This window comes from Stomoxys calcitrans, chromosome 4, assembly GCF_963082655.1.
Source record: "Stomoxys calcitrans chromosome 4, idStoCalc2.1, whole genome shotgun sequence".
NCBI classification, from domain to species: Eukaryota; Metazoa; Arthropoda; class Insecta; order Diptera; family Muscidae; genus Stomoxys; species Stomoxys calcitrans.
The window spans coordinates 95,542,067-95,567,041 of record NC_081555.1 but is presented as its reverse complement, the minus strand read 5'-3'; the positions used below and the strand labels follow the sequence as shown (position 1 = coordinate 95,567,041).

Sequence of the window (24,975 nt, the reverse complement as noted above, 5' to 3'; positions counted from 1 at the left end):
ATATATTCTTGATCGTCTCAACGTACTGAATCGATCTAGCCATGTCCGTCCATCCGTCTGTCGAAATCACGATAGAGATCGAACGCGTATCTCCCGATTTGACTTCTTGAGCCTTTACAACTCCCAATTTTTGTCCGATTTGGCTGAACTTCTGTTATGACTTTCAACAACTGTGTTCAGTACGGTTCAAATCGGTGTATAACCTTATATAGCTCCCATATAAACCGATCTCCCGATTTGACTTATTGACGAAGCCGCAATTTTTGTCTGATTTTGCTGAAATTTTGCATGTAGTGTTCTGTTATGACTTTCAACTAATGCGCCAAGTATGGTCCAGTTCGGTTTATAACTTGATATCTCCGATTTGTCTGAAATTTTAAATGCAGTGTTCCAATACGACTTCCAACAACTGTTTTATTTTGTATACATTTTAAGCAGAATCCATGGTGGTGGTTTCCCAAGATTCGGCCCGGCCGAACGTGCACACTTACTTGTTAATACTAAATTTACAATGCTAATTTATGTGTTCCAAAAAGGGCTACAAATAGTTTTAAGCTACTTACATATTTTTTGCTGAACTCCTGATGATATTGTTAAGTAAGGATGAACAAATGCTGTTCATTTTGGAAGATTTTCAGCTGAATTGAGTAAATAAACATCAGCCATTGCGTAAGTAACCACATTATTGAATTGTTATGTATGCCATTTAACTTGCGAAATTACAATTTCATTGCGATCACTGCATAACTACACCGACAACACAAACGTGAGTCTTTCTTCAGCATTTTTCATTCACAGAAACTCCACATCAAAAGGGACAACAACAAAAACGCTGCGAAGTATCTATGCAATTGTGGCAGGTAACAAAAACACCAAACAAATAAATTCTCGCGAAACGATTTTTCACTCGTTTTTTTACAACTCTTTGAGATAAACTACTAACACAACAGCAACAAACAAACCCGAATTTCGCCAGCTATTGATTTATTTTTTTGGACTTTAATTGAAATGGCAGAGTACGACTCTATATGCCAGGTTGTACTTCCGAAGTTGGTGTCCCCACCAACTGTATATAAAAACACGTGTAATAAAATTACAGAATTAAAAACAATGTACAGTTATAACTGTACTGAGTATAACGATGACTATGCACCGAATCCCGAAGCGTCCACTTCAGACGAATTCTAAATGCAAAGTGATTGATTTATTGCACCTATTTAACATAAGAATTTGTCCATATTTTTTATTTCTATATAAATGAACACTCGCGAATATTTGTTTTTTACGATTTCGTTATTTTACTAACCAATGTACTTTAATTTTTGCATAACTTGTGTGTAACTGAAAAATCATAGCACTTCTAACAAACGACCTAAGATAACTGTCAAAAAAAGTGCAAATCATGCGTTGTTTACTTTCAAAGAATTGCATTGAGAGTAAGAGAGTGTAAGCAACATGACAACATTTCATCAATTAGATTGGGGTCCATGCCAAACACAAACAAAAAACGGCTCTCCCTTTGGCACTTTGCATTGAGAAAAAATGGCAACAACAAATATATGACCGAACTCAATGTCGCGATTATTGGTTTTATGCAATTTTCACAAGATTCCTTTGAGAAAGCAACGAAAAAACGCAGGCGATCAATTTTTAATTAGTAATTTTATATTTCCTTAATGTTTACCGGTATGCATTTTGGTACTTTCTTAACTTTTGCCTTCAGTACAACACTAAACACGGCATTACAACAAACAATTGGCGGATTTCACATGTTGGTAATTTTCTATTTTTGGCGATATTTGCTGGAATTTGTCAAATAATTCATAAATAAACACTCGCGAATACATTTTTTAATGGGCTTATGCACTTTTTTGTTAGTTATATAACATTATGGTTTAATTTTGCAATAATTTGCTTAGCCGAATTAAAGGACGCAACACTTTCTTCCAATAACCGAAGACAACTGTCAATTAATGTCAATCAGGTGTGGTGTTTGCTATCAAAACACTGAAAAGAGAGCAAGAGAGGGTGAGCAAGAAAGTGGGAGCTAGCAAATAATGATATTTCATTCATTATTGCAGTCCATTGCTAACACGGTTTTGTTGTTGTTGCCTTCATTAGCAAAGAGAAAAGGTGTTTGATTGTCAAAATAACCCTTATTGCCAATTTTATGTTACTAATTTTAAAATAAATCATTTAACCTTGAATAAAACACTAACGAAAATATTGCTAAACAGTTGGTAATCCACTTTACAAATAATCTTTATTAAAAAATCTCTTTTATTGGCTTTACGAAACCATGGGAAATCGGGAACAATTTTGACAGGAAATAAAAGATAACTAATAAAATGTTACCAAAGCTCATTAGTAAATGATTGTGGGAAACAAAAGATCTTCGACCATAGAAATGTTCAAGGAAATCCAATTTTGCTAACCTGTCTTAAATTAACCCTAAAACACCAAACAAAGTGCGTTTGGGGAATAGTTGTGGGGCCACAAAAAATCATTCTAAACCGCGAAAGATACTATAATTGCTTCCAGTTATGGAAGCCACCGTGGCGCAAAGGTTAACAAGTTCACCTATGACGCTGAACGAGAGGTTCGAATCCTGGCAAGGTCATCAGAAAAAATTGGCAACGGTGGTTATCCCCTCTCAATGCTGGCGACATTTGTGTAATGTAAAACCTTCTGCCCAAAAAGGTGTCGCTATGCGGCACGCCGTCCGGAGTCGGCTATAAAAAGGAGTCCCTTATCATTTAGCTTAAAGCTTGAATCGGACTGCACTCATATGTGAGATGTTTGCCCCTGTTCCTTAAACGATGGCCTCCTGCCAAAGCCCCTGAACCCGAAATAGCATATACAATGAAATGGTCGATGGGGTGACGGAAACCCTATGGGGGGATCACTATCGTGAGAAGACGAGGCTATTACTGAGACGAAGCTAGAAAAGCAGACTGCGGTACTTAGTAGGCAACAAAATACCAGACTTGAACCAACTTAGGGGCGTGGAATGGAGAACAGTTATGAATTTTGTGAGTAGCAAGGAATTCCTCACATAGATGGATTCGGGGATACTTTTCTGATTTAGAGCGCATAACAAGCCGATTTCTGGCTTAGTTGTATATCCAGTGATATGGGACATATTATAACCCGAACCCTTTTTATACCCACCAACATAGGATAGGGGGTATACTTATCCAGTCATATCGATTGTAACATCCCAAACTATTGATCTATGTTCTTGTTGTTGTAGCAGTGTGTTGTACACCGAGGTGGCAGCCCTTGCCGACTGCCATGGGATTGAAATATTGATCTATAACCTCATATAGTTGTTGTTGTTGCCACATTTTCACGTGGAGGTGGCGATCCTCGTCAACATGGTGGCCATTGGTTATTTAATGGCGCCAACAATTCGCCTTGTCATATTGCGCACCATATGCACCCAGTATTTGTGCATGAGACGGCGCCGCCCGACCTCTCACTGGGACTTTCCGCTCGATACCGCTGATTGTTCGCGACTGCCGTAGCAGCTTGTCCGTATGGAGCATTCCACTATTCACAACCTGTAGACGCGCCCGGTAGATCGCAGTTAATCTGTTCGTGACAGCTATAAACACCACACAAATCAATGTTCCGGCCTGTGTGGTGCTCCCAGCTATCCCGTGCCGTGACCCCATGTAGTACATACATACATATGCTGTTGATCGTTTTGACACACTATGACGATGTAGCCGTTCGTCTGTGAAAATCACGATAGCGGTCGAACGCGTCAAGCTAGCTATACAAAATTTGGCAAAGATTCTTCTTATTATAGTAGGGGACGCTAAATGGGTCATATCGGTTCGATTTGAATATAGCTCCCATATAAGGTGGTCGTTCAACTTGTTTTCTTCAGCACCTACAGCTGAAATTATTATCCGATGAAGCTGAAATTTCGCAGGTAGTTACGACTTTCCATGTACGGTTCAAATTGGTCTATTGTTGTTGTTGTAGCACTTTGTTGTATTCTATCTTTCGTCAGCTTGATTCTGTTGAGTGTCCGAATCAGGAACTCTTCGAGTGTCCGAATCAGGATCTGAGACGAGTGGGTTTGGCTGGGCAATTCAAAAGGTGACGCGTATCGTGTGGTCCCTGGTCACAATAGGGACATACATCTTGCACGTTGGCATCAATCCTTGATCTATAGGAGTTGAGGCGGCTGCATTTGCCGGAATGAAATTGAGCCAGAACTACTCTGGTTTGCCAGGGGAGGTCAATTCTAATTCTCCAAGGACTACATTCACCCGATAGCTATTTAGAGCACTACTACTGTCCACATGAATGTTGTCTAGACCCTCTTGATATGCCGCTTGATCTAGAGGTTCTCTCTTGTAGCGCTGAGCCTTACGCTCTAGATCATGTAGATCTACCTTAAGGCTTCTGGGCGGTGGATATCTATCCACAAGATGATAATTTGGATGGTCTCTGCGATAACAACCCAAAAGGTATTGCTTAGACAACATGTTGTTATGTCCTCGCATTGGTAGGAACTTTGTCTCCTAATGGAGGTAGACCACATGAGAACTGAGGAGACAGCCCGTCGCAGTTCGAAGGGCGGCATTCTGACAAATCTGAGTGTCACAGAGCTGACGAGACCACACTGGCGCTGCATAATTTACCACAGTCCGACCGATTGCTTTGTACATGGTCAAAAATGTTTCTTTGTCAACGCCCCAAGTGCTGTCGGCAAGTGACTTGAGAACTGTCAAATGTGACGCCAAGTATATTGGGGCACTCGATGGTCAGAATCATTTTTCCATAGACCATCACAGTCAGCTCGGTATTCACTATTTATAGTGAACAATGTGGCTGAAGATTTGGTGGCAGATATCTTCGGATTTCTTGCAGCGAAATATAAGGCAAGTTCGTTGAGGTGGACGTTCAACCTATCGCAGATGTTATCAATGGGTCAGAGGCTGATGCCATGATCGTACAATCATAATTTGTGTATAAACTACAGGTCGCAATTCTCATCCGATCGTCTTCAAATTTGGTACGGGCTGTTTATCGATTTAGAGAAGAAGCCTATTGAAATTGGATAAAATCGATTCAGATTTGGATATAGCTCGCTTATATATGTTCGTCAACGCTTTCCTCGACGACTTCCACAATATCCATAAAGTTTGGTTGAAATCGGTTCAGATTTAATTTTAGCTTCCATGTACATGTTCATCCGATTTTGGGAAATATTGCAAAAAAGTGCCCCGATTCTCTCGAAATTTGACAGAATGGATTTTCTTATGACTCTTACTTCAATAACCCACGGTAAGGTCACGAACAGTTCTCTGAGGATGGCAAAATCCGTATCGTTTGGGTGCCGGGCCATAACGGAGTAAAGGGAAATGAAAGGACAGACGATTTGGCGGTAAAGGCCAGAGGACTGCCGTCAATAAACTTGGTTAACCCGAAGCCTTTCGGGTCGATGCTGTCCGAGTTAAGGGAGTGGGCGACTAATGCGCATGCAACATTGTGGGACAGCAAAACGGTCGGTAGGACGGCGAAAATCCTATGGGGGATCCAGATCGTGAGAAGACCAGGCTATTATTGAAAGGAAGCAAGAAGGAGGTCAGTTTATTTATAGGTTTTTGGAGCGCACAACAAGCCGATTACTGGCTTAGGTGTATGTCCATAGTGGCATGGGGCGGATTAATATTTGCACCCTCTTTTCAACCTAACTTAACATCAATAGCCCATATCCGCCGAGGTCCATCAACGTTGGTTCAGAATTGGATATAGCTCCCACATTGTGTTTATAGGGTAGGTGTAGGGTATTATACAGTCGGCACCGCTCGACTTTTGCCTTTCTGGCTTTAAGATAACATATGAAATACTGTTTGTAAACACAAAAAAAAAACGCCGACTTATAAAATTTTAAATTTATTGTACTTATATGGAATGGTAAAACCATACGGTGTAGTCTTACTAATATCTAAAACTTAAACAGTTATGCAAAAAAATAAAAACTTTAAAAATTAAATATAAACCAAATATATTGATTGCAATAAAAATAGTTTTTGAGGTGTTAAACATTTTAGCATAAAAAAAAGCAAAACAAAATTCAAATGAAAAAAAATCTAAATTGCAACGTTCCCAGTAATTAACAGAGACTCATTTTGAGTAAAACAAAAATTTACATAAAAACTTTCTTATGATTATTGCTTCGAGGTAACAATTTATTCAATCACATTGCAGATTACAACAATCCGAACCTACCCTAGGTTAAAATTTTTAAACAATACTAAATTTTACACCTTAGGTAAGGTTTGTGGTTTATTTATCCTTGGACATTATTGGGGAAATGTTTTCTTACTCCTCTAATATATAACTTAAAAACTATTTTTCTTTTTTTTTCTTATAAATGCGTATTGTGTTCTGATTTGGTATCGGCGCCCTCCACCAAATCGGGCATATAGGCTTTGTTGTCATAACCATTGCCAATGACAGCATTGCCATTCAGACAAGTGGTACTGCCATTAGGTCGACAACTGAGATCACAGATGTGTTCATGTAGGACATTGCTAACAATGCCATTCAAATGACCCTTGGCCTCTGAGGCCAAGGCCATGGCATCAATGGTGCTGATAGTAGGCTCTTTGACACTCTTGGAGGCTTCGGCATCCAAGGATTTTTGCTTGCGCAATTGTTTGCGTTGGAAATCGTACATCCATCTGGAAAGAAAACAAAATTCATGAATTTCTTCCGAAAAAGGAGATTGTTTTTAATCTATTTTTGCGCTACTTTCTTCCTTGTCCAGATGCAACTAAAAGGCTTTGATTTTGCTTCTATTTGGAAAAGAAAGCAAAATAAAAACCTTTTTAAAAAGTTAAGGCATATGTGGTGGTGTGGATAGACTACGGACAAGGCGATTTCGAAGCTGACCAAAGCTTCATCATCAGTTAGATTTTGTTTTTTCAATACTTACAAAAATATTATCACTGCCAACACAGTGATGGCAGCACCAAGTATATAAAAGGCCCCAGGGAATACTTTAATTGTTGCCGCATACAGTGTGCTATACATGGGTGCATATACCACCGGCATTAAAGCTTCAGCCACTCCAAAGAGCGAATTGACTTTACCCAATTCATCTTTAGACACCAATTTGGTGGCCATAGAACGCATGGCAATGAATGATGTCCCATTGAATATTTCCACAATTGCTCCCACATACATGTGCCATGGCAGTGTGGCAAAGGCATAAACAAATCCTGATAAGATTTTTGAGGTACTTGAAAGAACTCCAATGAGGGCATCATCGATTTTCAATTTGTGCGAAAGGACACCAACACAGAAGAGGACACCTGTAAGGGAGAAAACAAAAGCAATGATTAAAGATTAATAATTTTGAATTTTAGAGAAAATTTTGGGGACATTTTCATGGAAAATTTTGTAAAGTAAATTTCACAGAATTTTTTTTTAAAAAAATTTCATAAATATTTCATAGACAATATTATGAAAATTAGGATTTTAGAGAAAATTTGATGGAAATTTCTTTGGAGACAAATTCGTGGCGATTTTGTCTTTTGACAAAATTTTATGGAAATTTTGTTCTTAAAGAAAATTGCATAGAAATTTTGCTTTTAAAGACCATGTCATGGAAATTTCTTCATAGTCTACCAAGGTGGATTAATGAAGGTGGTCTCACGCGAACAGCTGAAAACAGCCGACGAGTTTGACGGTACTCTCGAAACATTTGGGAGTTAATTTCTCAGAATTTCTCTAAGAATTGACACTTTTTAGGTACTTTTTAAAGATACTTTGTAGAGATTTCATGATTTAAAACAACAAAACACCTTACTATCGACTTTCGATCATTAATGTGTCGCTAAATAGTTTCATATCATCGACTGTTATTGGTACAAATCTAAAAATAGATTTTTTGTTGTCGCTTGTGACGTTAACTCAAAACTCCCTACACATAAGTGAATGTATGTTCACTTAAGGCTGTATTACACGGCATGAAGTTGTCTTATGACATGTCACTTTTTGTATTCACATGTAATTGGAAAGGGGAGAGCGTACGTCACAATTGCGAGGTTAGGTTCAAATCCCAGTCGGGTTAAATCATTGCAAAAAAAATTTTCAATCTTTAAGAACGACAAGAAATGAGAAATTAATAAAGAAATAGAATAAAAATATAGGCAACAAGTAAAAGCGTGCTAAGTTGGGCCGGGTCGAATCTTATATACCCTCTACCATGAATCGCATTTGACGACTTTTTTTCCCGGTATCCCTTTTTAGGCCAACAAAGGATTTAAGAAAATAATTGCCATGCTATTGGAGCTATATCAAGTTATGGTTCGATTCGGACCATAATCGAGCTAAATGTTGGAAACTATAGTAAAAGCCATTGTGTAAAATTTCAGCCAATTCGAATAAGAATTGCGTCTCTTAGGGCCTCAAAAAGTAAAATAGGAAGATCGGTTTATACGGGAGTTGTATCAGGCTATAGACCGTTTTAGACCATATGTGACATATATGTTGAAGGTCATGGGAGAAGCTGTTGTACAAAATTTCAGCCAAATCGGATTAAAATTGCGCCCTCTAGAGGCTAGATACCAGATCGGTTTATATGGCAGCTATATCAGGTTATAAACCGTTTTGAACCATACTTAGCACAGTAGTTGGAAGTTACAACGAAACACGTTATGCAAAATTTCAGCCAAATCGGATAAGAAATACGCCCTCTAGTGGATCAAGAAGTCAAGATTTAGGATCGGTTTATATGGCAGCTATATCAGATAATGGACCGTTTCGCACAGTAATTGGAAGTCATAACGAAACACGTCATGGAAAATTTCAGCCAAATCGGATAGAAATTGCGACCTCTAGAGGCTCAAGAAGTCAACAACCAAGATCGGTTTATATGGCAGCTATATCAAAACCTGGACCGATATGGCCCATTAACAATCCCAACCAACCTACACTAACAAGAAGTATTTGTGCAAAATTTTGAAGCGGCTAGCTTTACTCCTTCGGAAGTTAGCGTGTTGTCGACAGACAGACGGACGGACATGGCTACATCGACTTACGTAAAATGTCATGATGATCCAGTATATATATATATATATAAATATATATATATACTTTATGGGGTCTTAGACGAATATTTCAAGGAGTAACAAACAGAATGACGAAATAAGTATAGCGCCATCTTATGGTGGAGGATATAAAAATATCTCGACATATTCGTCTAAGACCCCATAAAGTATATATATTCTTGATCACCTCGAAGTTCTGAGTCGATCTAGCCATGTCCGTCCGTCTGTCGAAATAACGACAGCGGTTGAACGCGTAAAGCTAGCCACTTGAAATTTTGCACAGATACTTAATATTGATGAAGATCGGTGGAATTGCAAATGGGTCATATCGGTTCAGATTTAGATATAGGCCTCATATAATCCAATCTTTCGCTTTGACTTCTTGAGCCCCTGGATGACTTAATTTTCACCCGATTTGACTGGAATTTTGTACATAGTGTTTTGTTATGACTTCCAACGACTGTGCCCAGTCCAAATCGTCCAAATCGTTCAAAAACCCGATATAGATCCCATATAAAGCGAACTCCCAGTTTGATTTTTTGAGCCTCTGGAAGCCGCAATTTTTGTCCGATTTGCCTGAAATTTTGCATGAAGCATTCTGTTATGACTTCTAACAACTGGGCCCAGAACGATCCAAACATGATATAGCTCCGATCTCACGATTTGACTTCTTGAGCCCTTACAAGTCGCAATTTTTGTCCGGTTTGGCTGAAATTTTGCATTTAGTGTTCCGTTATGACTTTCAACAACTGTACTAAGTAAAGTTTACATCGGTCTATAAACTGGTATAGCTCCCATATAAACCGATCTTCTAATTTAACTTCTTGAGTCCTTACAAGCCGCAATTTTTGTCCGATTTGGCTGACTAAGTAAAGTCGAAATCGGTCTATAACCTGATATAGCTTCCATATAAACCGAACTCCCTATTTGACTTATTAGGCCCTTACACACAGCAATTTTTGTCCGATTTGGCTAAAATTTTGCATGTAGTGTTCTGTTATGACTTCCAACAACCGTACTAAGTGAAGTCTAAATCGGTCTATAACCTGATATAGCTCCCATATAAACAGATCTCCCGATTTGACTTCTTGAACTCCTGGAAGCCACAATTTTTATCCGATTTGGCTGAAAATTTGCATTTGGTGTTCTGAAATGTCTTTCACCAACTGTCTCGAGTACGGTCTAAATCGGTCTATAACCAGATATAGCTCCCATATAAACCGATCTCCCGATTTTACTTCCTTAGCCCTTACAAGCCTGAATGTTTGTCCGATTTAGCTGAAATTTTGCATGCGGTGTTCTGTTGCGATTTCCAATGTCTTTCATCAACTGTGCCAAATACGGTCCAAATCAGTCTATAACCTGATATAACTCCCATAAAAAACTGGCTCTCGATCATCCTTGTTCGGTTCATAGAAGTTTTAATTTTTGCTGTTTTGTCAGAAGTTTGGTATGTAGAATAAAATTATGCTCTTCAACTATTTTTAGTTTATATATATTTATAAGGAGAATCCATAGTGGTGGGTTTCCAAGATTCGGCCCAGCCGATCTTAGCACGCTTTTACTTGTTTAATTTCATTTGAGACACCATGATGCCGCCTTTTGTTTCATTATAATTAACAACTCCATCTATATGAACTTACAAGTAAAAAGAAAGATTTTTTTTTACATAATAAAGGGAGTCTTAATAATAGGCGTCCGTCACATAATGCAAAATACTGCATCCTCCCGCTTACGCCTTTAAATTGTCCACCAATTATATTGTTCATTGAATGCATAGTATAGCCACACACTTAGTTACTTCAACTGATCAGAATCGTTCATGACTGGTTATCTTTTTCATTTTCACTTCTATATTTAAAATACAATAAGTGACACCCAACCACTTACAACATACAACCTGTACTGTTTTTATAAAATGTTTAGCCTTGTTGTGCATGCACGCAACAGATATACAAACAACAACAACAAAGCAAATGCCAAACACGACAAAACCCAGCCTTAAGCTATTGGGTGACCTACATGACAAGTAGAGCCATGCACATCATACCCCCACAACACCCTCATCCAAATAGTTATACTCTTTCTCTCGCACCATTTGTTTCTCTTACTCTCACCACTAATACTCCCACCTATGCCTTTGCATTCCCACCCATAACGAATGCTTTAGAAAATAACCAACAACAATTTGCTGTGTTTATGCTTTTTCTTCTTCGAATGAAAATTAATTCCTCATTTTCATGGCTTTTCTTTAAGGAAAATTAATTTTCATACATGTTCGTCGCTTTTCTGGAAAAATATCTTTCGATTGATGCCAATTTCATTAAAATCCATTCAGCCATTTGGCCGTAATATGTACCACAAAATCGCCTTTATAAAATCCTAGGCCGTTTAATGGTATATATATTGTAGCTGTACCCGGCCCGTGATGCGCTTTCATTAGCACCACGGAAAAAATAAGTTTCTTTCTTACCACCATATGTATCTATCTCCCCAGTACAATTTGTTTATCTATTACCAAATTTCTTTTATTGAACTCCACATAGCCATGATTGACAAATATTCACATTTCGGAAGGAGAGGTAGGCAACTTCCTATCATTTAAACTTGAACCATATTCGTAGTCTACTCTACTCTACTTTTTATTTGAGTCCCATATAATCATATTCGTCTAATATGCCCATTTGGGATGGTTGTGGGGAAGCCCCCTTGGTAATTACACCTCTACTCTCAAATATCTTTCATTGAAGTCCCATATTGTCCCAATCGGTCGGTCCACTTTTGATTGGGCTTGAGCCGGCGTCCTAGGTACTTGGATTAACTTTTTGACATCATATTCGTATTCTACTCCCAAATACTTTTCATTTGAGTACCATATTGTCCCGTTTTACCCTCTTTGATTTTGGGAGGTACTTTTGGGGCGGTTTTGGGCTTGAGACCGCTTCCTAGATAGTTGGATCAAATCTTTAATATCCTAAACATACTCTACTCCCGAATATCTTTCATTTGAATCATATATTGTCTTGAATGCTTCACTTTTTATTTTGGGCGGTATTAAGGGGTCGACGCCCTCGGCACTTGGATCCAATTTTTGACACCATATTCGTGTCTTACTACCGAAAACCTTTCATTTGAGTCCCATATTGACCTGATCGGTCCACTTTGATTTTGGGCAATACATTTGGGGCATTTTTGGGCTTGGACGGCTCCCTAGGTACTTGGACCCAATTTTAAATATCATATTCATACTCTTCTCTCGAATATCTTTCATTTGAGTCCTATATTGTCCCGACTGGCCCACTTTTGATTTCTGGCTTTTCTTTTGAGTCTGGAGTGGCCTCCTAGGTACTTGGACCTAATGTCTAATACCATGTTCGTATTTAACTCCTGATATACCTTTCGTTTCAGTTTCATATTGGCTTTTGGGGAGTGGAATACAATTTTATTTCAGATTTTTATTTCAGATGTGTACTCTACATGTCCGTTCGGGTGGGTTTTGGGATCGGCCGTCCCCCAGGTTATTTGACCTCAAAATTTAGTACCAATTTCGTGTTTTAGGGGTACCATAAGGTGGCATACAAAATTATGTTTAAATCGGTGCAACCATCTCCCAGACCTGCCGTTTTTGAAAATTTGGGTAAGGGGGTGGGTCCGCCCCTCCCCCCTTCAGATATAAAAAAATGTTGTACCCTACATTATTTTTAAATATCATATTCATACTCTGCTCTCGAATACCTTTCATTTGAGTCCTATATTGTCCCGATTAGTCCACTTTTGATTTTTGGCACTTTTTTTGGGCCTGGGTGGCCTCTTAGGTACTTAGACCTAATGTTTAATACCATATTCGCATTTAACTCCGACATACCTTTCATTTCAGTTTCATATTTGCTTTTGGGGAGTAGGGAGGTCCCTCAGAGAGGGATGGGAGGCCCTTCAGAAGCCGAGAAATACATTTTTATTTCAGATGTGTACTCTACTTTTGCCTTTCATTTGATACCCATATTGCTCAAAGTGGTAAGTGTCCTGTTGGGTGATGTTTTTGTGGGGGACCCTCCCCCTCCCACACTTAGGGTCAAGTTCGCACTCTACTCTTAAATACTTTTCATTTGATACCCATATTGTCCCAATCGGCAAATATGTCCGTTCGGTTGGGTTTTGGGATCGGGCGTCCCCCAGGTTATTTGACCTCAAAATTTAGTACCAATTTCGTGTTTTTGGGCCACCATAAGGTGGCATAAAAAATGTTTCTTAAATCGGTGCACCCATCTCCCAGACCTGCCGTTTTTGAAAATTTGGGTAAGGGGGATAGTCCGCCCTCCCCCCTTCGGATATCAAAAAATGTTGTACCCTATATTATTTTTTGGAGAAGATTTTATAGAAATTTTGTTTTTAGAGAAAATGTTATGAACATTTTGGTATTATAGAAAACATCATAAAAATTTTGATTACAGAGAAAATTTCATGCAAATTTCTTTGGAGAAAATTTCGTGGAGATTTTGCCTATGAAGAAAATTTCATGAAAATTTTGTTCTTTGAGAAAATTTCATAGAAATTTTATCTTCAAAGAAAACTTCATGGAAATTTCTTCCCAGTCCACTATTATTTGCTTGAACTTACCCACCAATCCTGTAACCACAGCAAAAGTATTGAAAACACTAAAATCAACTTCATTCCAATTGAAACGATAGCGAGTGAAGAGATACATGACATTCATTTCACCTAAATCAAAAAAAAAAAGAAAATCATTATTCAGTAAAAAATCCACATTACCAAATTTGTTACCATAAATGGGACCAATGACAACCATAACGACAATCATCAGCAAAATAACACGAGCTCTTCGCTTATTTTCGCCTTTTTTAAAGGCCACACGGAAAGTCTCCACCACATGTTCCTTGTCGAAAAAGTCTCCCAAAAGACTGCGGGATTTGGTTTTCTCTTGGGGTTGTATGCATCTGGGGCGGGGCTCGGGCAAAAAGAAGAAACCATAAACCAAAGATAAGACATATAAGCTGGCCGAAATGGAGAAGACACCATAGAAGCCGATTTTCCTATTAAATAAATAAAAATGTAAGAAATAAAACTTGAAAATCAATTGAAAAATTCTGGTACTTACTTCAATAATACCCCGCTCAAGGCAGTGCCAATGGGCACCCCCACCGAGAAACACACATTCAAGATGCCTATGCGCAGCGTGCGTTCCTCCTCGGTAGTTATATCCGCTATATAACTGAAGACACCCATAAGCATGACAAACCATCCCCCACTCAAAGAGGGAAAGATGGCCTCTGTAAGGCCTGCCACCTCCATGGGTGTGTCCTTAAAGTAAACACAGAGTATAAGGCCCACTGTGCCCAAAAACTCTCCCACAATGGGTATCATAATGCAAGGTTTCCGCCTATGATGGCGATCACTCCAAGAGCCCCAAAATAATATCAACAAACAGGGGAACAGGGATTGTATCACAGTTTTCCAGGCCACCATGTGGGCAACCATTTTCTGTATAGTTTCCTCCTCCCTATGAATGAAGAAAAAATCATAAATGGTAAAAAAACGACAATTCAAATATTTTGTTCAAAATTCTCACATGGTATAATTGGCTGTTTCTCTTCTTGTCAGTGCATCACAGATTTCTTCACCATATTCCATATTAACCCGACATGCCTTTTCCAAATTTAAATTCTGTGTGGCCAAATTGGACAATACACTTGGCATAATGTAAGCCGCAACAATGGGTTCCACCGTTATATTGGCTATGACTTTTTGCATTTTTTCTCGCCATGTTAGGGGGACTTTGGTCTTCTCTGTTTTCGGATTTGAGTTAATGACAGCTTTGGACGGCTCATTGGAGGCCACCATTTTTTAAGGAACTGGAAAACAAACATTGGATAGAAAGTGGAATGTGTTAAAAATTTTGGAAGACACCCAAAATAAATATTAAAATTTTGAGAACATTGGATTTGAGAAAATGCAATTTAGACAAAATTTAGAAATAAAATTTAAACAAAATTTTCTTACAAATAAGATTTTTTTCTTTTGTATATATTTGGCTTTTTACAGCCGGGTCATGTGAATCCATTCATACATCTGCGTATTTTAGTCGAGCCTTATGACCAATCAAATGTTACTCACTAAGGGGTGATTATTAAATGAGCTTTAAAGAAAAGAAATTGCCTGATGGTTTTTTAGAAAAATCAGCAGACAGACTCCACACCACTGGTGGACGCGTCTTGATTATTGTTTATAGTTAACTAACCGAACCGGGCCTGCTCCGCTGCGTCTTCTTTAACTCTTTAATATCTTTTTAGGGTTGGGGCACTGCGCCCTGAATGTGTATATCGAATTCGTGCCGCTGTAGCCTATAACGCTGAACGCCTGCGTTCAAATCCTGGCGATAACATCGGACAAAATTTAAAGCAGTGGTGATTCCCTCTTAATGCTGGTGACATTTGCCATGCATGGTCATGTAAAAAATTCTCCCCAAAGAAATGTCGCACTGCGGCACGCCATTCGGACTCGACTGTAAAAAAAGTCCCCTATCATTGAGTTTAAAGTTGAATCGGAAAGTTTTCATTAATGTGTGAGATGTGTGTCCCTTCTCGGTTCCTGGGTAATTTTTTACTCCACTCCCAAATACCTTTCTTTAGAGTCATATAATATCGTGTTGGTAACTATTTCCGGTTTAGAGAGACACTAAAGATCAAAAAGATATTATATAATAGGGACATGTTTTCGGGCGAGGCAGTTCCCCAAACATATGGCTCTTCAATTGGATATAAAATTCGTTTTTTTTCTCTCAAGCACCTTTCATTTGAGCTGTATATTGTCGTGATTGGTCTATATACCCATTTGGCGGGATTTGGACGGCCCCCGAGGCACCCGAACCCAACAATAGAAACCATGTTTTGTTTTGACTGTGAGACTGTGAAAAAATTCGAACGAATCGCATTACCAATCTCCGAGATCTGTTGGCTTTGAAAATTAAGGTAATGGGAAGTGCTTTTCAGGGGAGCGATGGCACCCAGACATTTCAACTCAAATATGGATATCAAATTTGTGCTGCACTCCCAAAATCCATTTAATGTGAGCCCCATATTGCCATGGTTAGTAAATATGAGGGTGTTTGGAGGGTGTTTTGGGGCTGGGGCGGCCACCGACACTTTGCCCTGAAAATATTGGGTTGCCCAAAAAGTAATTGCGGATTTTTTAAAAGAAAGTAAATGCATTTTTTATAAAACTTAGAATGAACTTTAATCAAATATACTTTTTTTACACTTTTTTTCTAAAGCACGCTAAAAGTAACAGCTGATAGCTGACAGAAGAAAGAATGCAATTACAGAGTCACAAGCTGTGAAAAAAATTGTCAACGCCGACTATATGAAAAACCCGCAATTACTTTTTGGGCAACCCAATAGATATCAAATGCGTTCTTTACTCCCAAATACCGTTGATTGGAGCTCCATATTGCCATAATCGGAAATGAAGTTCACTTTAGGGGGCGCTTTAGGGCGTACCTCCAAAAACTTGGCTCCCATATCGTCATGATGGATCATATGGCCATTTAAGGCGTTTTTGGGGGGTAGGGTGACCCCCTATACTTCGATGTGATTTTGTATGCTAGATTCGTAATCTACTCCCGAATACCTTTCATTTGAGGCCCATATTGACATGAACGTCCATTATGTCGGTTTGGGGTAATTTTGGGGTTGGGGCGGCCCGATGGGTACTTGGACCCTAGTTTTAATGCTATATTCGTATTCTATTTTCCAGTACCTTTCATTTGATACCCATATTGTCCCGATCGATCCACTTTTGATTTTGGGTGGTATTTTTGGGGTAAGGGGGAGGGTCCGCCCCCCTCCCGATATCAAAAAATGATATAGCCTATGTTTCCTTCCAAACCAACCTACCCAATATTCAAAAATTGCGAGAAAATCTGTTCTGTCGTTTTTAAGTCAACACGGAACAAACAAACCGAGTCACAGACATTCGTGGTTGGTTAATGTGCCCATTTTGGGCCTTTTGTAGGGCTGGTGTGATCCCCTATTCTTCAATCTGATTTTATATGACAGATTCGTTATCTACTCCCGCATACTTTTCATTTGATACCCATATTGTTGTTGTTGTTGTAGTAGCAGTGTGTGGTACACTGAGGCGGCAGCCCTTGCCGATGAGGGAATTCATCGGGTCAATCCGGTACATACAACCGGCTGCCATGGGATTGATACCCATATTGTGATGTTGATGGTGATGAGAGAATCCGTCGTACCCATATTGTGATTGGCTAATGTGCCCATTTTGGGCCTTTTGTGGAGGTGGTGTGACCCCCTATACTTCGATCTGATTTTGTATGCTAGATTCGTAATCTACTCCCGAATACCTTTCATTTGAGGCCCATATTGACATGAACGTCCATTATGTCGGTTTGGGGTAATTTTGGGGTTGGGGCGGCCCGATGGGTACTTAGACCCGAATTTTAATAAAATATTTTTATTCTATTTTCCAGTACCTTTCATTTGATATCCATATTGTCCCGAACGTTCCACTTTTGATTTCGGGTGGTATTTTTGGGTAACGGGGAAGGGTCCGCCCCCCTCCCGATATCAAAAAAATTAAAGCTTATTTCTCCTTCCTGAACATATTAGTAATTTACTCCCGAATACCTTTCATTTGAGTCCCATATTGGCATGATCGTCAAATAAATCTATTTTAAGGAGTTTTGGGGCTGGGGCGGCCCCCAGGTACTTGGACCTATCTTTTATAATGAAATTGGTACTCTACTCTTGAATACCTTTCATTTGAATCCCATATTGTCCCGATCGGTCTACTTTTATATCGGTAGTACTTTTGGGGTAAGGGGGAGGGTCCGCCCCCCTTCCAATATCAAACAAGTAAAAGCGTCCTAAGTTCGGCCGGGCCGAATCTTGGATCGGATTTGTCGAGTTCTTTTCACACCATCTCTTCTTAGGCAAAAAAAGGATAAAAGAAAAGAATTGGTCTGCTATTAGAGGGATATCAAGATATGGTCCGGTTCGGACCACAATTAATTCGGACCAATTCGAATAAGATTTCCGCCCTTTGGGAGCTCAAGAAGTAAATAGAGATATTGATTTATATGTGAGCTGTATCAGGCTATAGACCGATTCAGACCATAAAAAAACACGTATGTTGATGGTGATGAGAGAATCCGTCGTATAAAATTTCAGGCACATCGGATAATTATTGCGACCTCCAGAGGCTCAAGAAGTCAAGACCCCAGATCGGTTTATATGGCAGCTATATCCGGTTATTGACCGATTTGAACCTAATTTAGCAGAGTTGTTGGAAGTCATAGCAAAACACATCGTGCAAAATTTCATTGAAATCCGATAAGATATGCGCCCTCTAGAGGCTCAAGAAGTCAAGACCCAAGATCGGTTTATATGGCAGCTATATCAGGTTGTGGACCGATTTAAACCATACTTGGCACATTTGTTGGATATCATAAAAAACACGTCGTGCAAAATTTCATTCCAATCAGATAAGAATTGCGTGCTCTAGGGGCTCAAGAAGTCAAGACGCAAGATCGGTTTTTCGGTTATTGACCGATTTGAACCTAATTTGGCACAGTTGTTAGAAGTCATAGCAAAACACATCGTGCAAAATTTCATTTCAATCAGATAAGAATTGTGCCCTCTAGAGGCTCAAGAAGTCAAGACCCCAGATCGGTTTATATGGCAGCTATATCAAAACATGGACCGATATGGCCCATTTACAATCTAAACCGACCTACACTAATAAGAAGTATTGTGCTTTCGATAGACAGACGGACGGACGGGCATGGCTAGATCGACATAAAATGTCACGACGATCAAGAATATATTGTATATACTTTGTGGGGTCTCAGACGAATATTTCGAGTAGTTACAAACAGAATGACGAAATTAGTATACCCCCATCCTATGGTGATGTGTATAAAAAATAACATTTCCATATGATTATTATTTATAGAAATATCAATGGCGCTCAATATCATCTTTGTTTCATAATTTATGTTTCAATATTTAGCTACTTTGTTGTTCCAACGTCATTGTTAGCTTTCAATAATAATGTGGGGATGCAGATAATTCCATTTACAAAACACTTGTTGAAATGAAAATCGACTTCACTATATGTGAAAAGTGTGTCAGCTACTGCTCGAAAACCAAATGAAATGAAGGCTAAAATCATTTTGGAGAAGTGCTTTTTACCATTTCACAAAGTTGAGCGAAATGCATAAATTTTTCTTTTGATGGTTAAATTTTTAAGTAAAAATTTATGGGAAAATAAAATTAAAGAACAAGTAAAAGAGTGTTAAGTTCCTGGCCGGGCCGAATCTTATAAACCATCCACCATGGATCGCATTAGTCAAGTTTTTTGAATGATTTTTTGAAATATATATGAGCTACATCAAGTTATTGACCGATATGAACCGCACTTGTCATGGCTGTTAAAAGTCATAGAAACGCACCACCTCCAAAATTTCAGGCAATACGAGTAATAATTTCGCCCTCCAGATGCTCAGCAAGTCAAATTGGCAGATCGGTTTATATAGCAGCTATATCAGTTTATCATCCGATTTAGACCATATTTGGAACAGTTGTTGGAAGTCGTACCAAAACGACATATGCGCCCTCTAGAAGTCCAAGAAGACTAATATGGAGTTCAGTTTCTATGGCGGCTATATCAGGTTATAAACCGATTTGTACCATACTTAGCCCAATTGTTGGATGTGATATCAAAACACCACGTGCACAATTTCAGCCAAATCGGACAAGAATTGTGCTCTCTAGAAGCTCAAGATGTCAAGACCCAAAATCAGTTTATATGGCGGCTATATCAAAACATGGGCCTATTTGGTCCATTTGCAATCCCAACCGAATTACACCGAAAAGAAGTATTTGTGCAAAATTTCTGTAAAAAAATGTTGTCCAAATTTTATTTCTATAGAAATCTTATTTCGTTTTTCATTTGTTTTTGTTTTTTTTTTTTCAACCGAGTCATGTGAATTAATTCATATAATCGCGTATTTTAGTCGAGCTGAATGAAGTAATCGAATGTTACACGCAAAGTAGAGATAATTAAATGAGCTTTGAAGAAAAGAAAATTCCAGATTTGTTCAGATAAATCAGGACAGACACCACACCACTGGTCGACGCGTTTCGATTACTGTTTAGATAATCATTTTCCATACCCATCATTTCCCATCGTTTTCTTACCTTCATAAGCACAAACGATGTGAAGTAAAGGGTAGCCAGTCAGATGAACGGATATGATCCACGATGGTGTTGAAAATAATTTTATACTCAATAACCGAAACGCGTCTACCAGTGAACTGTGGTCGGACTTATATGGAAAGACCGAACAAAAATACATAAGAACCACATTTACCAGCTGATTTCGCTGAAATTTAGAATGGTGTCAGATGAACGGATATGATCCACGATCGTGTTGAAAATAATTATATACTCAATAACCGAAACGCGTCTACCAGCGAACTGTGGTCGGACTTATATGGAAAGAGCGAACAAAAATACATAAGAACCACATTTACCAGCTGATTTCGCTGAAATTTAGAATGGTGAGTTATTCTATACCTACCGATGTCCGAATCGAATATGGTTCAAATCGGACTATATTTCGACATAGCTGTCATATAGACCGATTTGACGATTTTTAAAATTATGCCGTCCATTATAGCCGCATTTATTACCCGATTTCGCTGAAATTTGGAACGGTGAGTTGTACCATGCCTACCGATTTCCGAACCGAATATGGTCCAAATCGGAGTATATTTCGATATAGCAGCCATATAGACCGATCTGCCGATTTTTAATCTAAAACCCGTAATTTCCGCATTTATGACCCGATTTAACTGAAATTTGCCACGGCGAGTTTTTCTATGCCTACCGATGTCCGAACTAAATATGGTTTAAATTAGACTATTTTTGGTTATAGCTGCCATATAAACCGATCTGACGGTTTTTAGTCTTAAGCCTATTATTGCCGCATTATTTACCCGATTTCGCTGAAATTTTGAACGGTGAGTTATACTATGCCTACCGATATCACCCGATTTTGCCGAAATTCGGAAAGGTGAAATGTACTATACCTACCGATGTCCGAACCGAATATCGTCCAAATTGGACTATATTTCGATAAAGCTGCCATATAGACCGTTTTTTAGTCTTAAGCCCATTATTGCCGCATTAATTAGCCGATTTCGCTGAAATTTGGAACGGTGAGTTGTACTATGCCTACCGATGTCCGAACCAAATATGGCCGATCTGCCGAGACCATTTTTAGTTGATCATAGTAATTTATCAATATTTTCACGAAAAATTTTCACTTTTACAAGGCAAAAACTGCCTGTAGGAGCGTTCCAATGCTTTTGCGATGTACTAGAGAGTTCTTGGCTATTGCCTTGATCAAAATATCCAAAAAAAATTTGATAAAAGTCTGAGGAATCAAAATCTAGAGGCTCGATTTTTACAGTAGACGTATGGTCTATTGGACCTTTTTGCTCAGCATAATCCCAAAAAATTAGAAACGCGAAGGGCGCATTAAGATTTATTCTTTCCATACTAATCGTCCCACCCTAGTATGTATATAAAAAAAAACAAGTAAAAATGCGTTAAGTTCGGCCGGGTCGAACTTTGGATAACCACTACCTCGGGTATATATGTAAACGACCAATTATCAAAATCCGGTGAAAAATGCATACCTTATGCCCCATAACAATTTTATCGAAATTTGTTCCGATTTGGACCAAATACTAATAAGTACAAGTCATTGCTCAATTGTGTTGTGATCTTTTTAGTAGCTATATCTAAAAATAAACTGATCTGAACCATATACGACACGGATGTCGAAAAGTGTAACATAAGTCACTGTGTCAAATTTCCGTGAAATCGGATGATAAATGCGCCTTTTATTGGCCCAAGACTTTAAATCGAGATATCGTTCTATATGGCAGCTATATCCAAATCTGGACCGATTTGGGCCAAGTTGCAGAAAAATGTCGAAGAGCCTAAGACAACGCACTATCCCAAATTTCAGTGAAATCGGACAATAAATGCGACTTTTATGGCCCCAAAAGCTTAAATCGACAGATTGGTATATATGGCAGCTATATCCAAATCTGGACCGATCTGAGCCAAATTGAAGAAGAATGTCGAGAACCCAATACATGTCACTGTCCCAAATTTCGGCGACATCGGACAATAAATGCGCCTTTTATGGGCTCAAAACCTTAAATCGAGAAATCGGTCTATATATATATAGCAGCTACATCCAAATTTGGAGCGATCTGTGCCATATTGCAGAAGTATGTCGAGGGGCTGTCAAATTTCGGCGACATCGGATAATATATGTGGCCTTTATGAGCCTTTGACCCTAAAACGGCGGATTGGTCTATATGACAGCTATATCCAAATCTGAATCGATCTGGTCCAAATTGAAGAAGAATATCGAAGGGCCTTACACAACTCACTTTCCCAAATTTCAGCAAAGTCGGATAATAAATGTGGTTTTTATGGGCCAAAGACTCTAAATCGGCGGATCGTTCTATATGGGGGCTATATCAAGACATAGTCCAATATAGCCCATCTTTGAACTTAACCTGCTTATGGACAAAAGAAGAATCTGTGCAAAGTTTTATCTCAATATCTTTATTTTTAAAGACTGTAGCGAGATTTCAACAGACAGAAGGACGGACATGGCTAGATTGTCTTTGATTTTTACGCTGATGAAGACTATATATACTTTATAGGGTCGGGAATGGATATATGTTTTGCACGCGGAATGACAAAATGTATATACCCCCATCCTTCGGTGGTGGTTATAATAAAAAACTGACAAAAAAAACAGGAAGGTCTCTCTTTTATTTTGGTCATAACTTCGAAGGTTGTAAAAAGTTGCAGCTAAAATTTTACCTTTAGCATCTTAAGACCTCAATTTTTGGAGTCCCAGGGGGACGTAAATAAAAACCTTCTTAAAGCTCAATTATAATGGCGAGATCACATTACAAAACATACAACAACTTAACATGCACAAAATTACATACGTAAAAAGTAAAGTTAATAACTTTCTTGCACTTGGCAGCGACCACTTTACCGTAGTGTGGTATCTGTGTCCTGATATAATACGGATATGACACACGATGGTCTTGAAAATGATTATATAATCAATTATCAAAACGCGTCCACCAGTGGTGTGGTGTCTGTGTTCTGATATTTCTGAAAAATCTGGCAATTTATTTTTTTTAAAGCTCATTTAATAATCTCCCGTTTGGGTGTTACATTACATTCAACTGAACTGATTTTTTTTTTCAAATTTGTATTTCAGATCGATTGGAGATCTTTTTTGTAAGAAAAAAATTTTTATAGAAAAATCGCTCTGAATTGGATCTTTGACCCAATTTTCCCACAATAATTGTATACATATACCAAAACTATTTCCTACTAATAATTGGAATTTTATGGAATTGATTGTACGTTAATTTGGATTTAATCTGAAATTACTCCTCAACATACTCAAATTACACATACATACACATGAAGTTATACCGGTTCACATCCGCCTACACTTGGCAGCCAAATACAATACAGTTTTAGATAATCAGTTACTACAACACTGGCAAAGAGAGAAAAAAAAGAAACTGTTCTAATTCAAGTGTGAAAATAGTGGGTTTGAATGAGAAATTTTTAATTAACACAATTTCATGGAAGCGAGCAACGTGTCATGCATCTCAATAAAATCCCATATCAACAAGCTTAAAAAACAATAGGAAAATTAGGAAAATCCATGCATAAAAAAAAATCATGGCGCTTTGCTTTCACATTCCCTTGGCTAGAGTTCAAAAATGTTTTTTTTTTTCCAAAACATTTTATAACACGTTTCTTAATTAAAAACGTTGTACGTAATTTATCAAGTGTAGTTTTTTGTTTAATTGTTTTTTGTAGCGAAGTGCTGTTGTTTTTTTGGTTGGCGCCTATAAACACGCTTTTAATTTACGTAGTGAAAACTATTTTATTTTATTGCTGTTGTTGTTGTTGTGGACTTTGAGTTATGAAATTTGAGCTTTGCTGCAATGATTGTGGTATGACATTGGGTTGAAATTGTAAGAGAGAGGGAGAGAGTAACACTTTTGTGGGATTTGAGAGAAACAACATTGAAGGATTTTTGTTTTGGTTAAGATATATCCGAATCTGAGCCGATATAGATGTAGAAACCATCTGTAATCAGAGATTACTAAATCCAGAATTGAAAGTAAGATTGGTGACATAATTGGCTAAGTCATTACTCATAAGCGCCCCGGTATCTAGCTTTGTAGCGAGCTCGGTTTGGCAGTAGAGAGTTCACGAATTCGATTCCTTCCACAGGCTTTGAGTCTGTCGCAATTGTGTTATCGCAATGGACATAAACTGTCAAGGGCATTCGATTTCAGATTGACTGTACAAATAACAAGTAAAAGCGAGCTAAGTTCGCCCGGGCCGAATCTTGGGTACCCACCAACAAGGATTCCTCTAAAATTGTTCCGTTATTAACTGAGTTTGTATTTGAATTAATTTGTTCTTAAGAATTCATATCGGTACTAAGGGGGCCTATATCACCATATTGACCGATTCGGATAAAACTTGGCACTGATGTTGTAAGTCATAAGATAGGGTTTTATGGCGGCTATATCTGTTTATAGACCGATTAGGATTATACTTGGCAGGGATATTGAAAATCATAACACAAGTCTTTATTCCGAATTTCAGCCAAATCGGATGAAAATTTAGGCTTCTAGGGGCTCAAGTAGTCAAATCCTGGGATCGGTTTATATGGGGGCTATATCTGTTTATAGACTTATTCGGATCATACATAGCATGGA

At 38.4% G+C, this 24,975-nt stretch overlaps 1 protein-coding gene across 1 annotated transcript in view; it reads right to left on the bottom strand.

Moving 5' to 3' along the window:
- Positions 1–6,168: 6,168 nt before the first annotated feature.
- The window catches only part of LOC106080991 (tetracycline resistance protein, class A), a 55,861-nt gene continuing 37,054 nt past the window's right edge, over positions 6,169–24,975 (bottom strand). Inside the window, exons 2-7 of the mRNA XM_013242650.2 lie at positions 14,668–14,950; positions 14,197–14,598; positions 13,863–14,131; positions 13,698–13,799; positions 6,962–7,340; positions 6,169–6,707 (exon numbers count right to left, since the gene is read on the bottom strand). Of these exons, the coding sequence (XP_013098104.1) occupies positions 6,392–6,707; positions 6,962–7,340; positions 13,698–13,799; positions 13,863–14,131; positions 14,197–14,598; positions 14,668–14,939 (1,740 nt within the window). The 5' untranslated portion in view covers positions 14,940–14,950 and the 3' untranslated portion in view covers positions 6,169–6,391. The remainder of the gene's footprint in view (positions 6,708–6,961; positions 7,341–13,697; positions 13,800–13,862; positions 14,132–14,196; positions 14,599–14,667; positions 14,951–24,975) is intronic.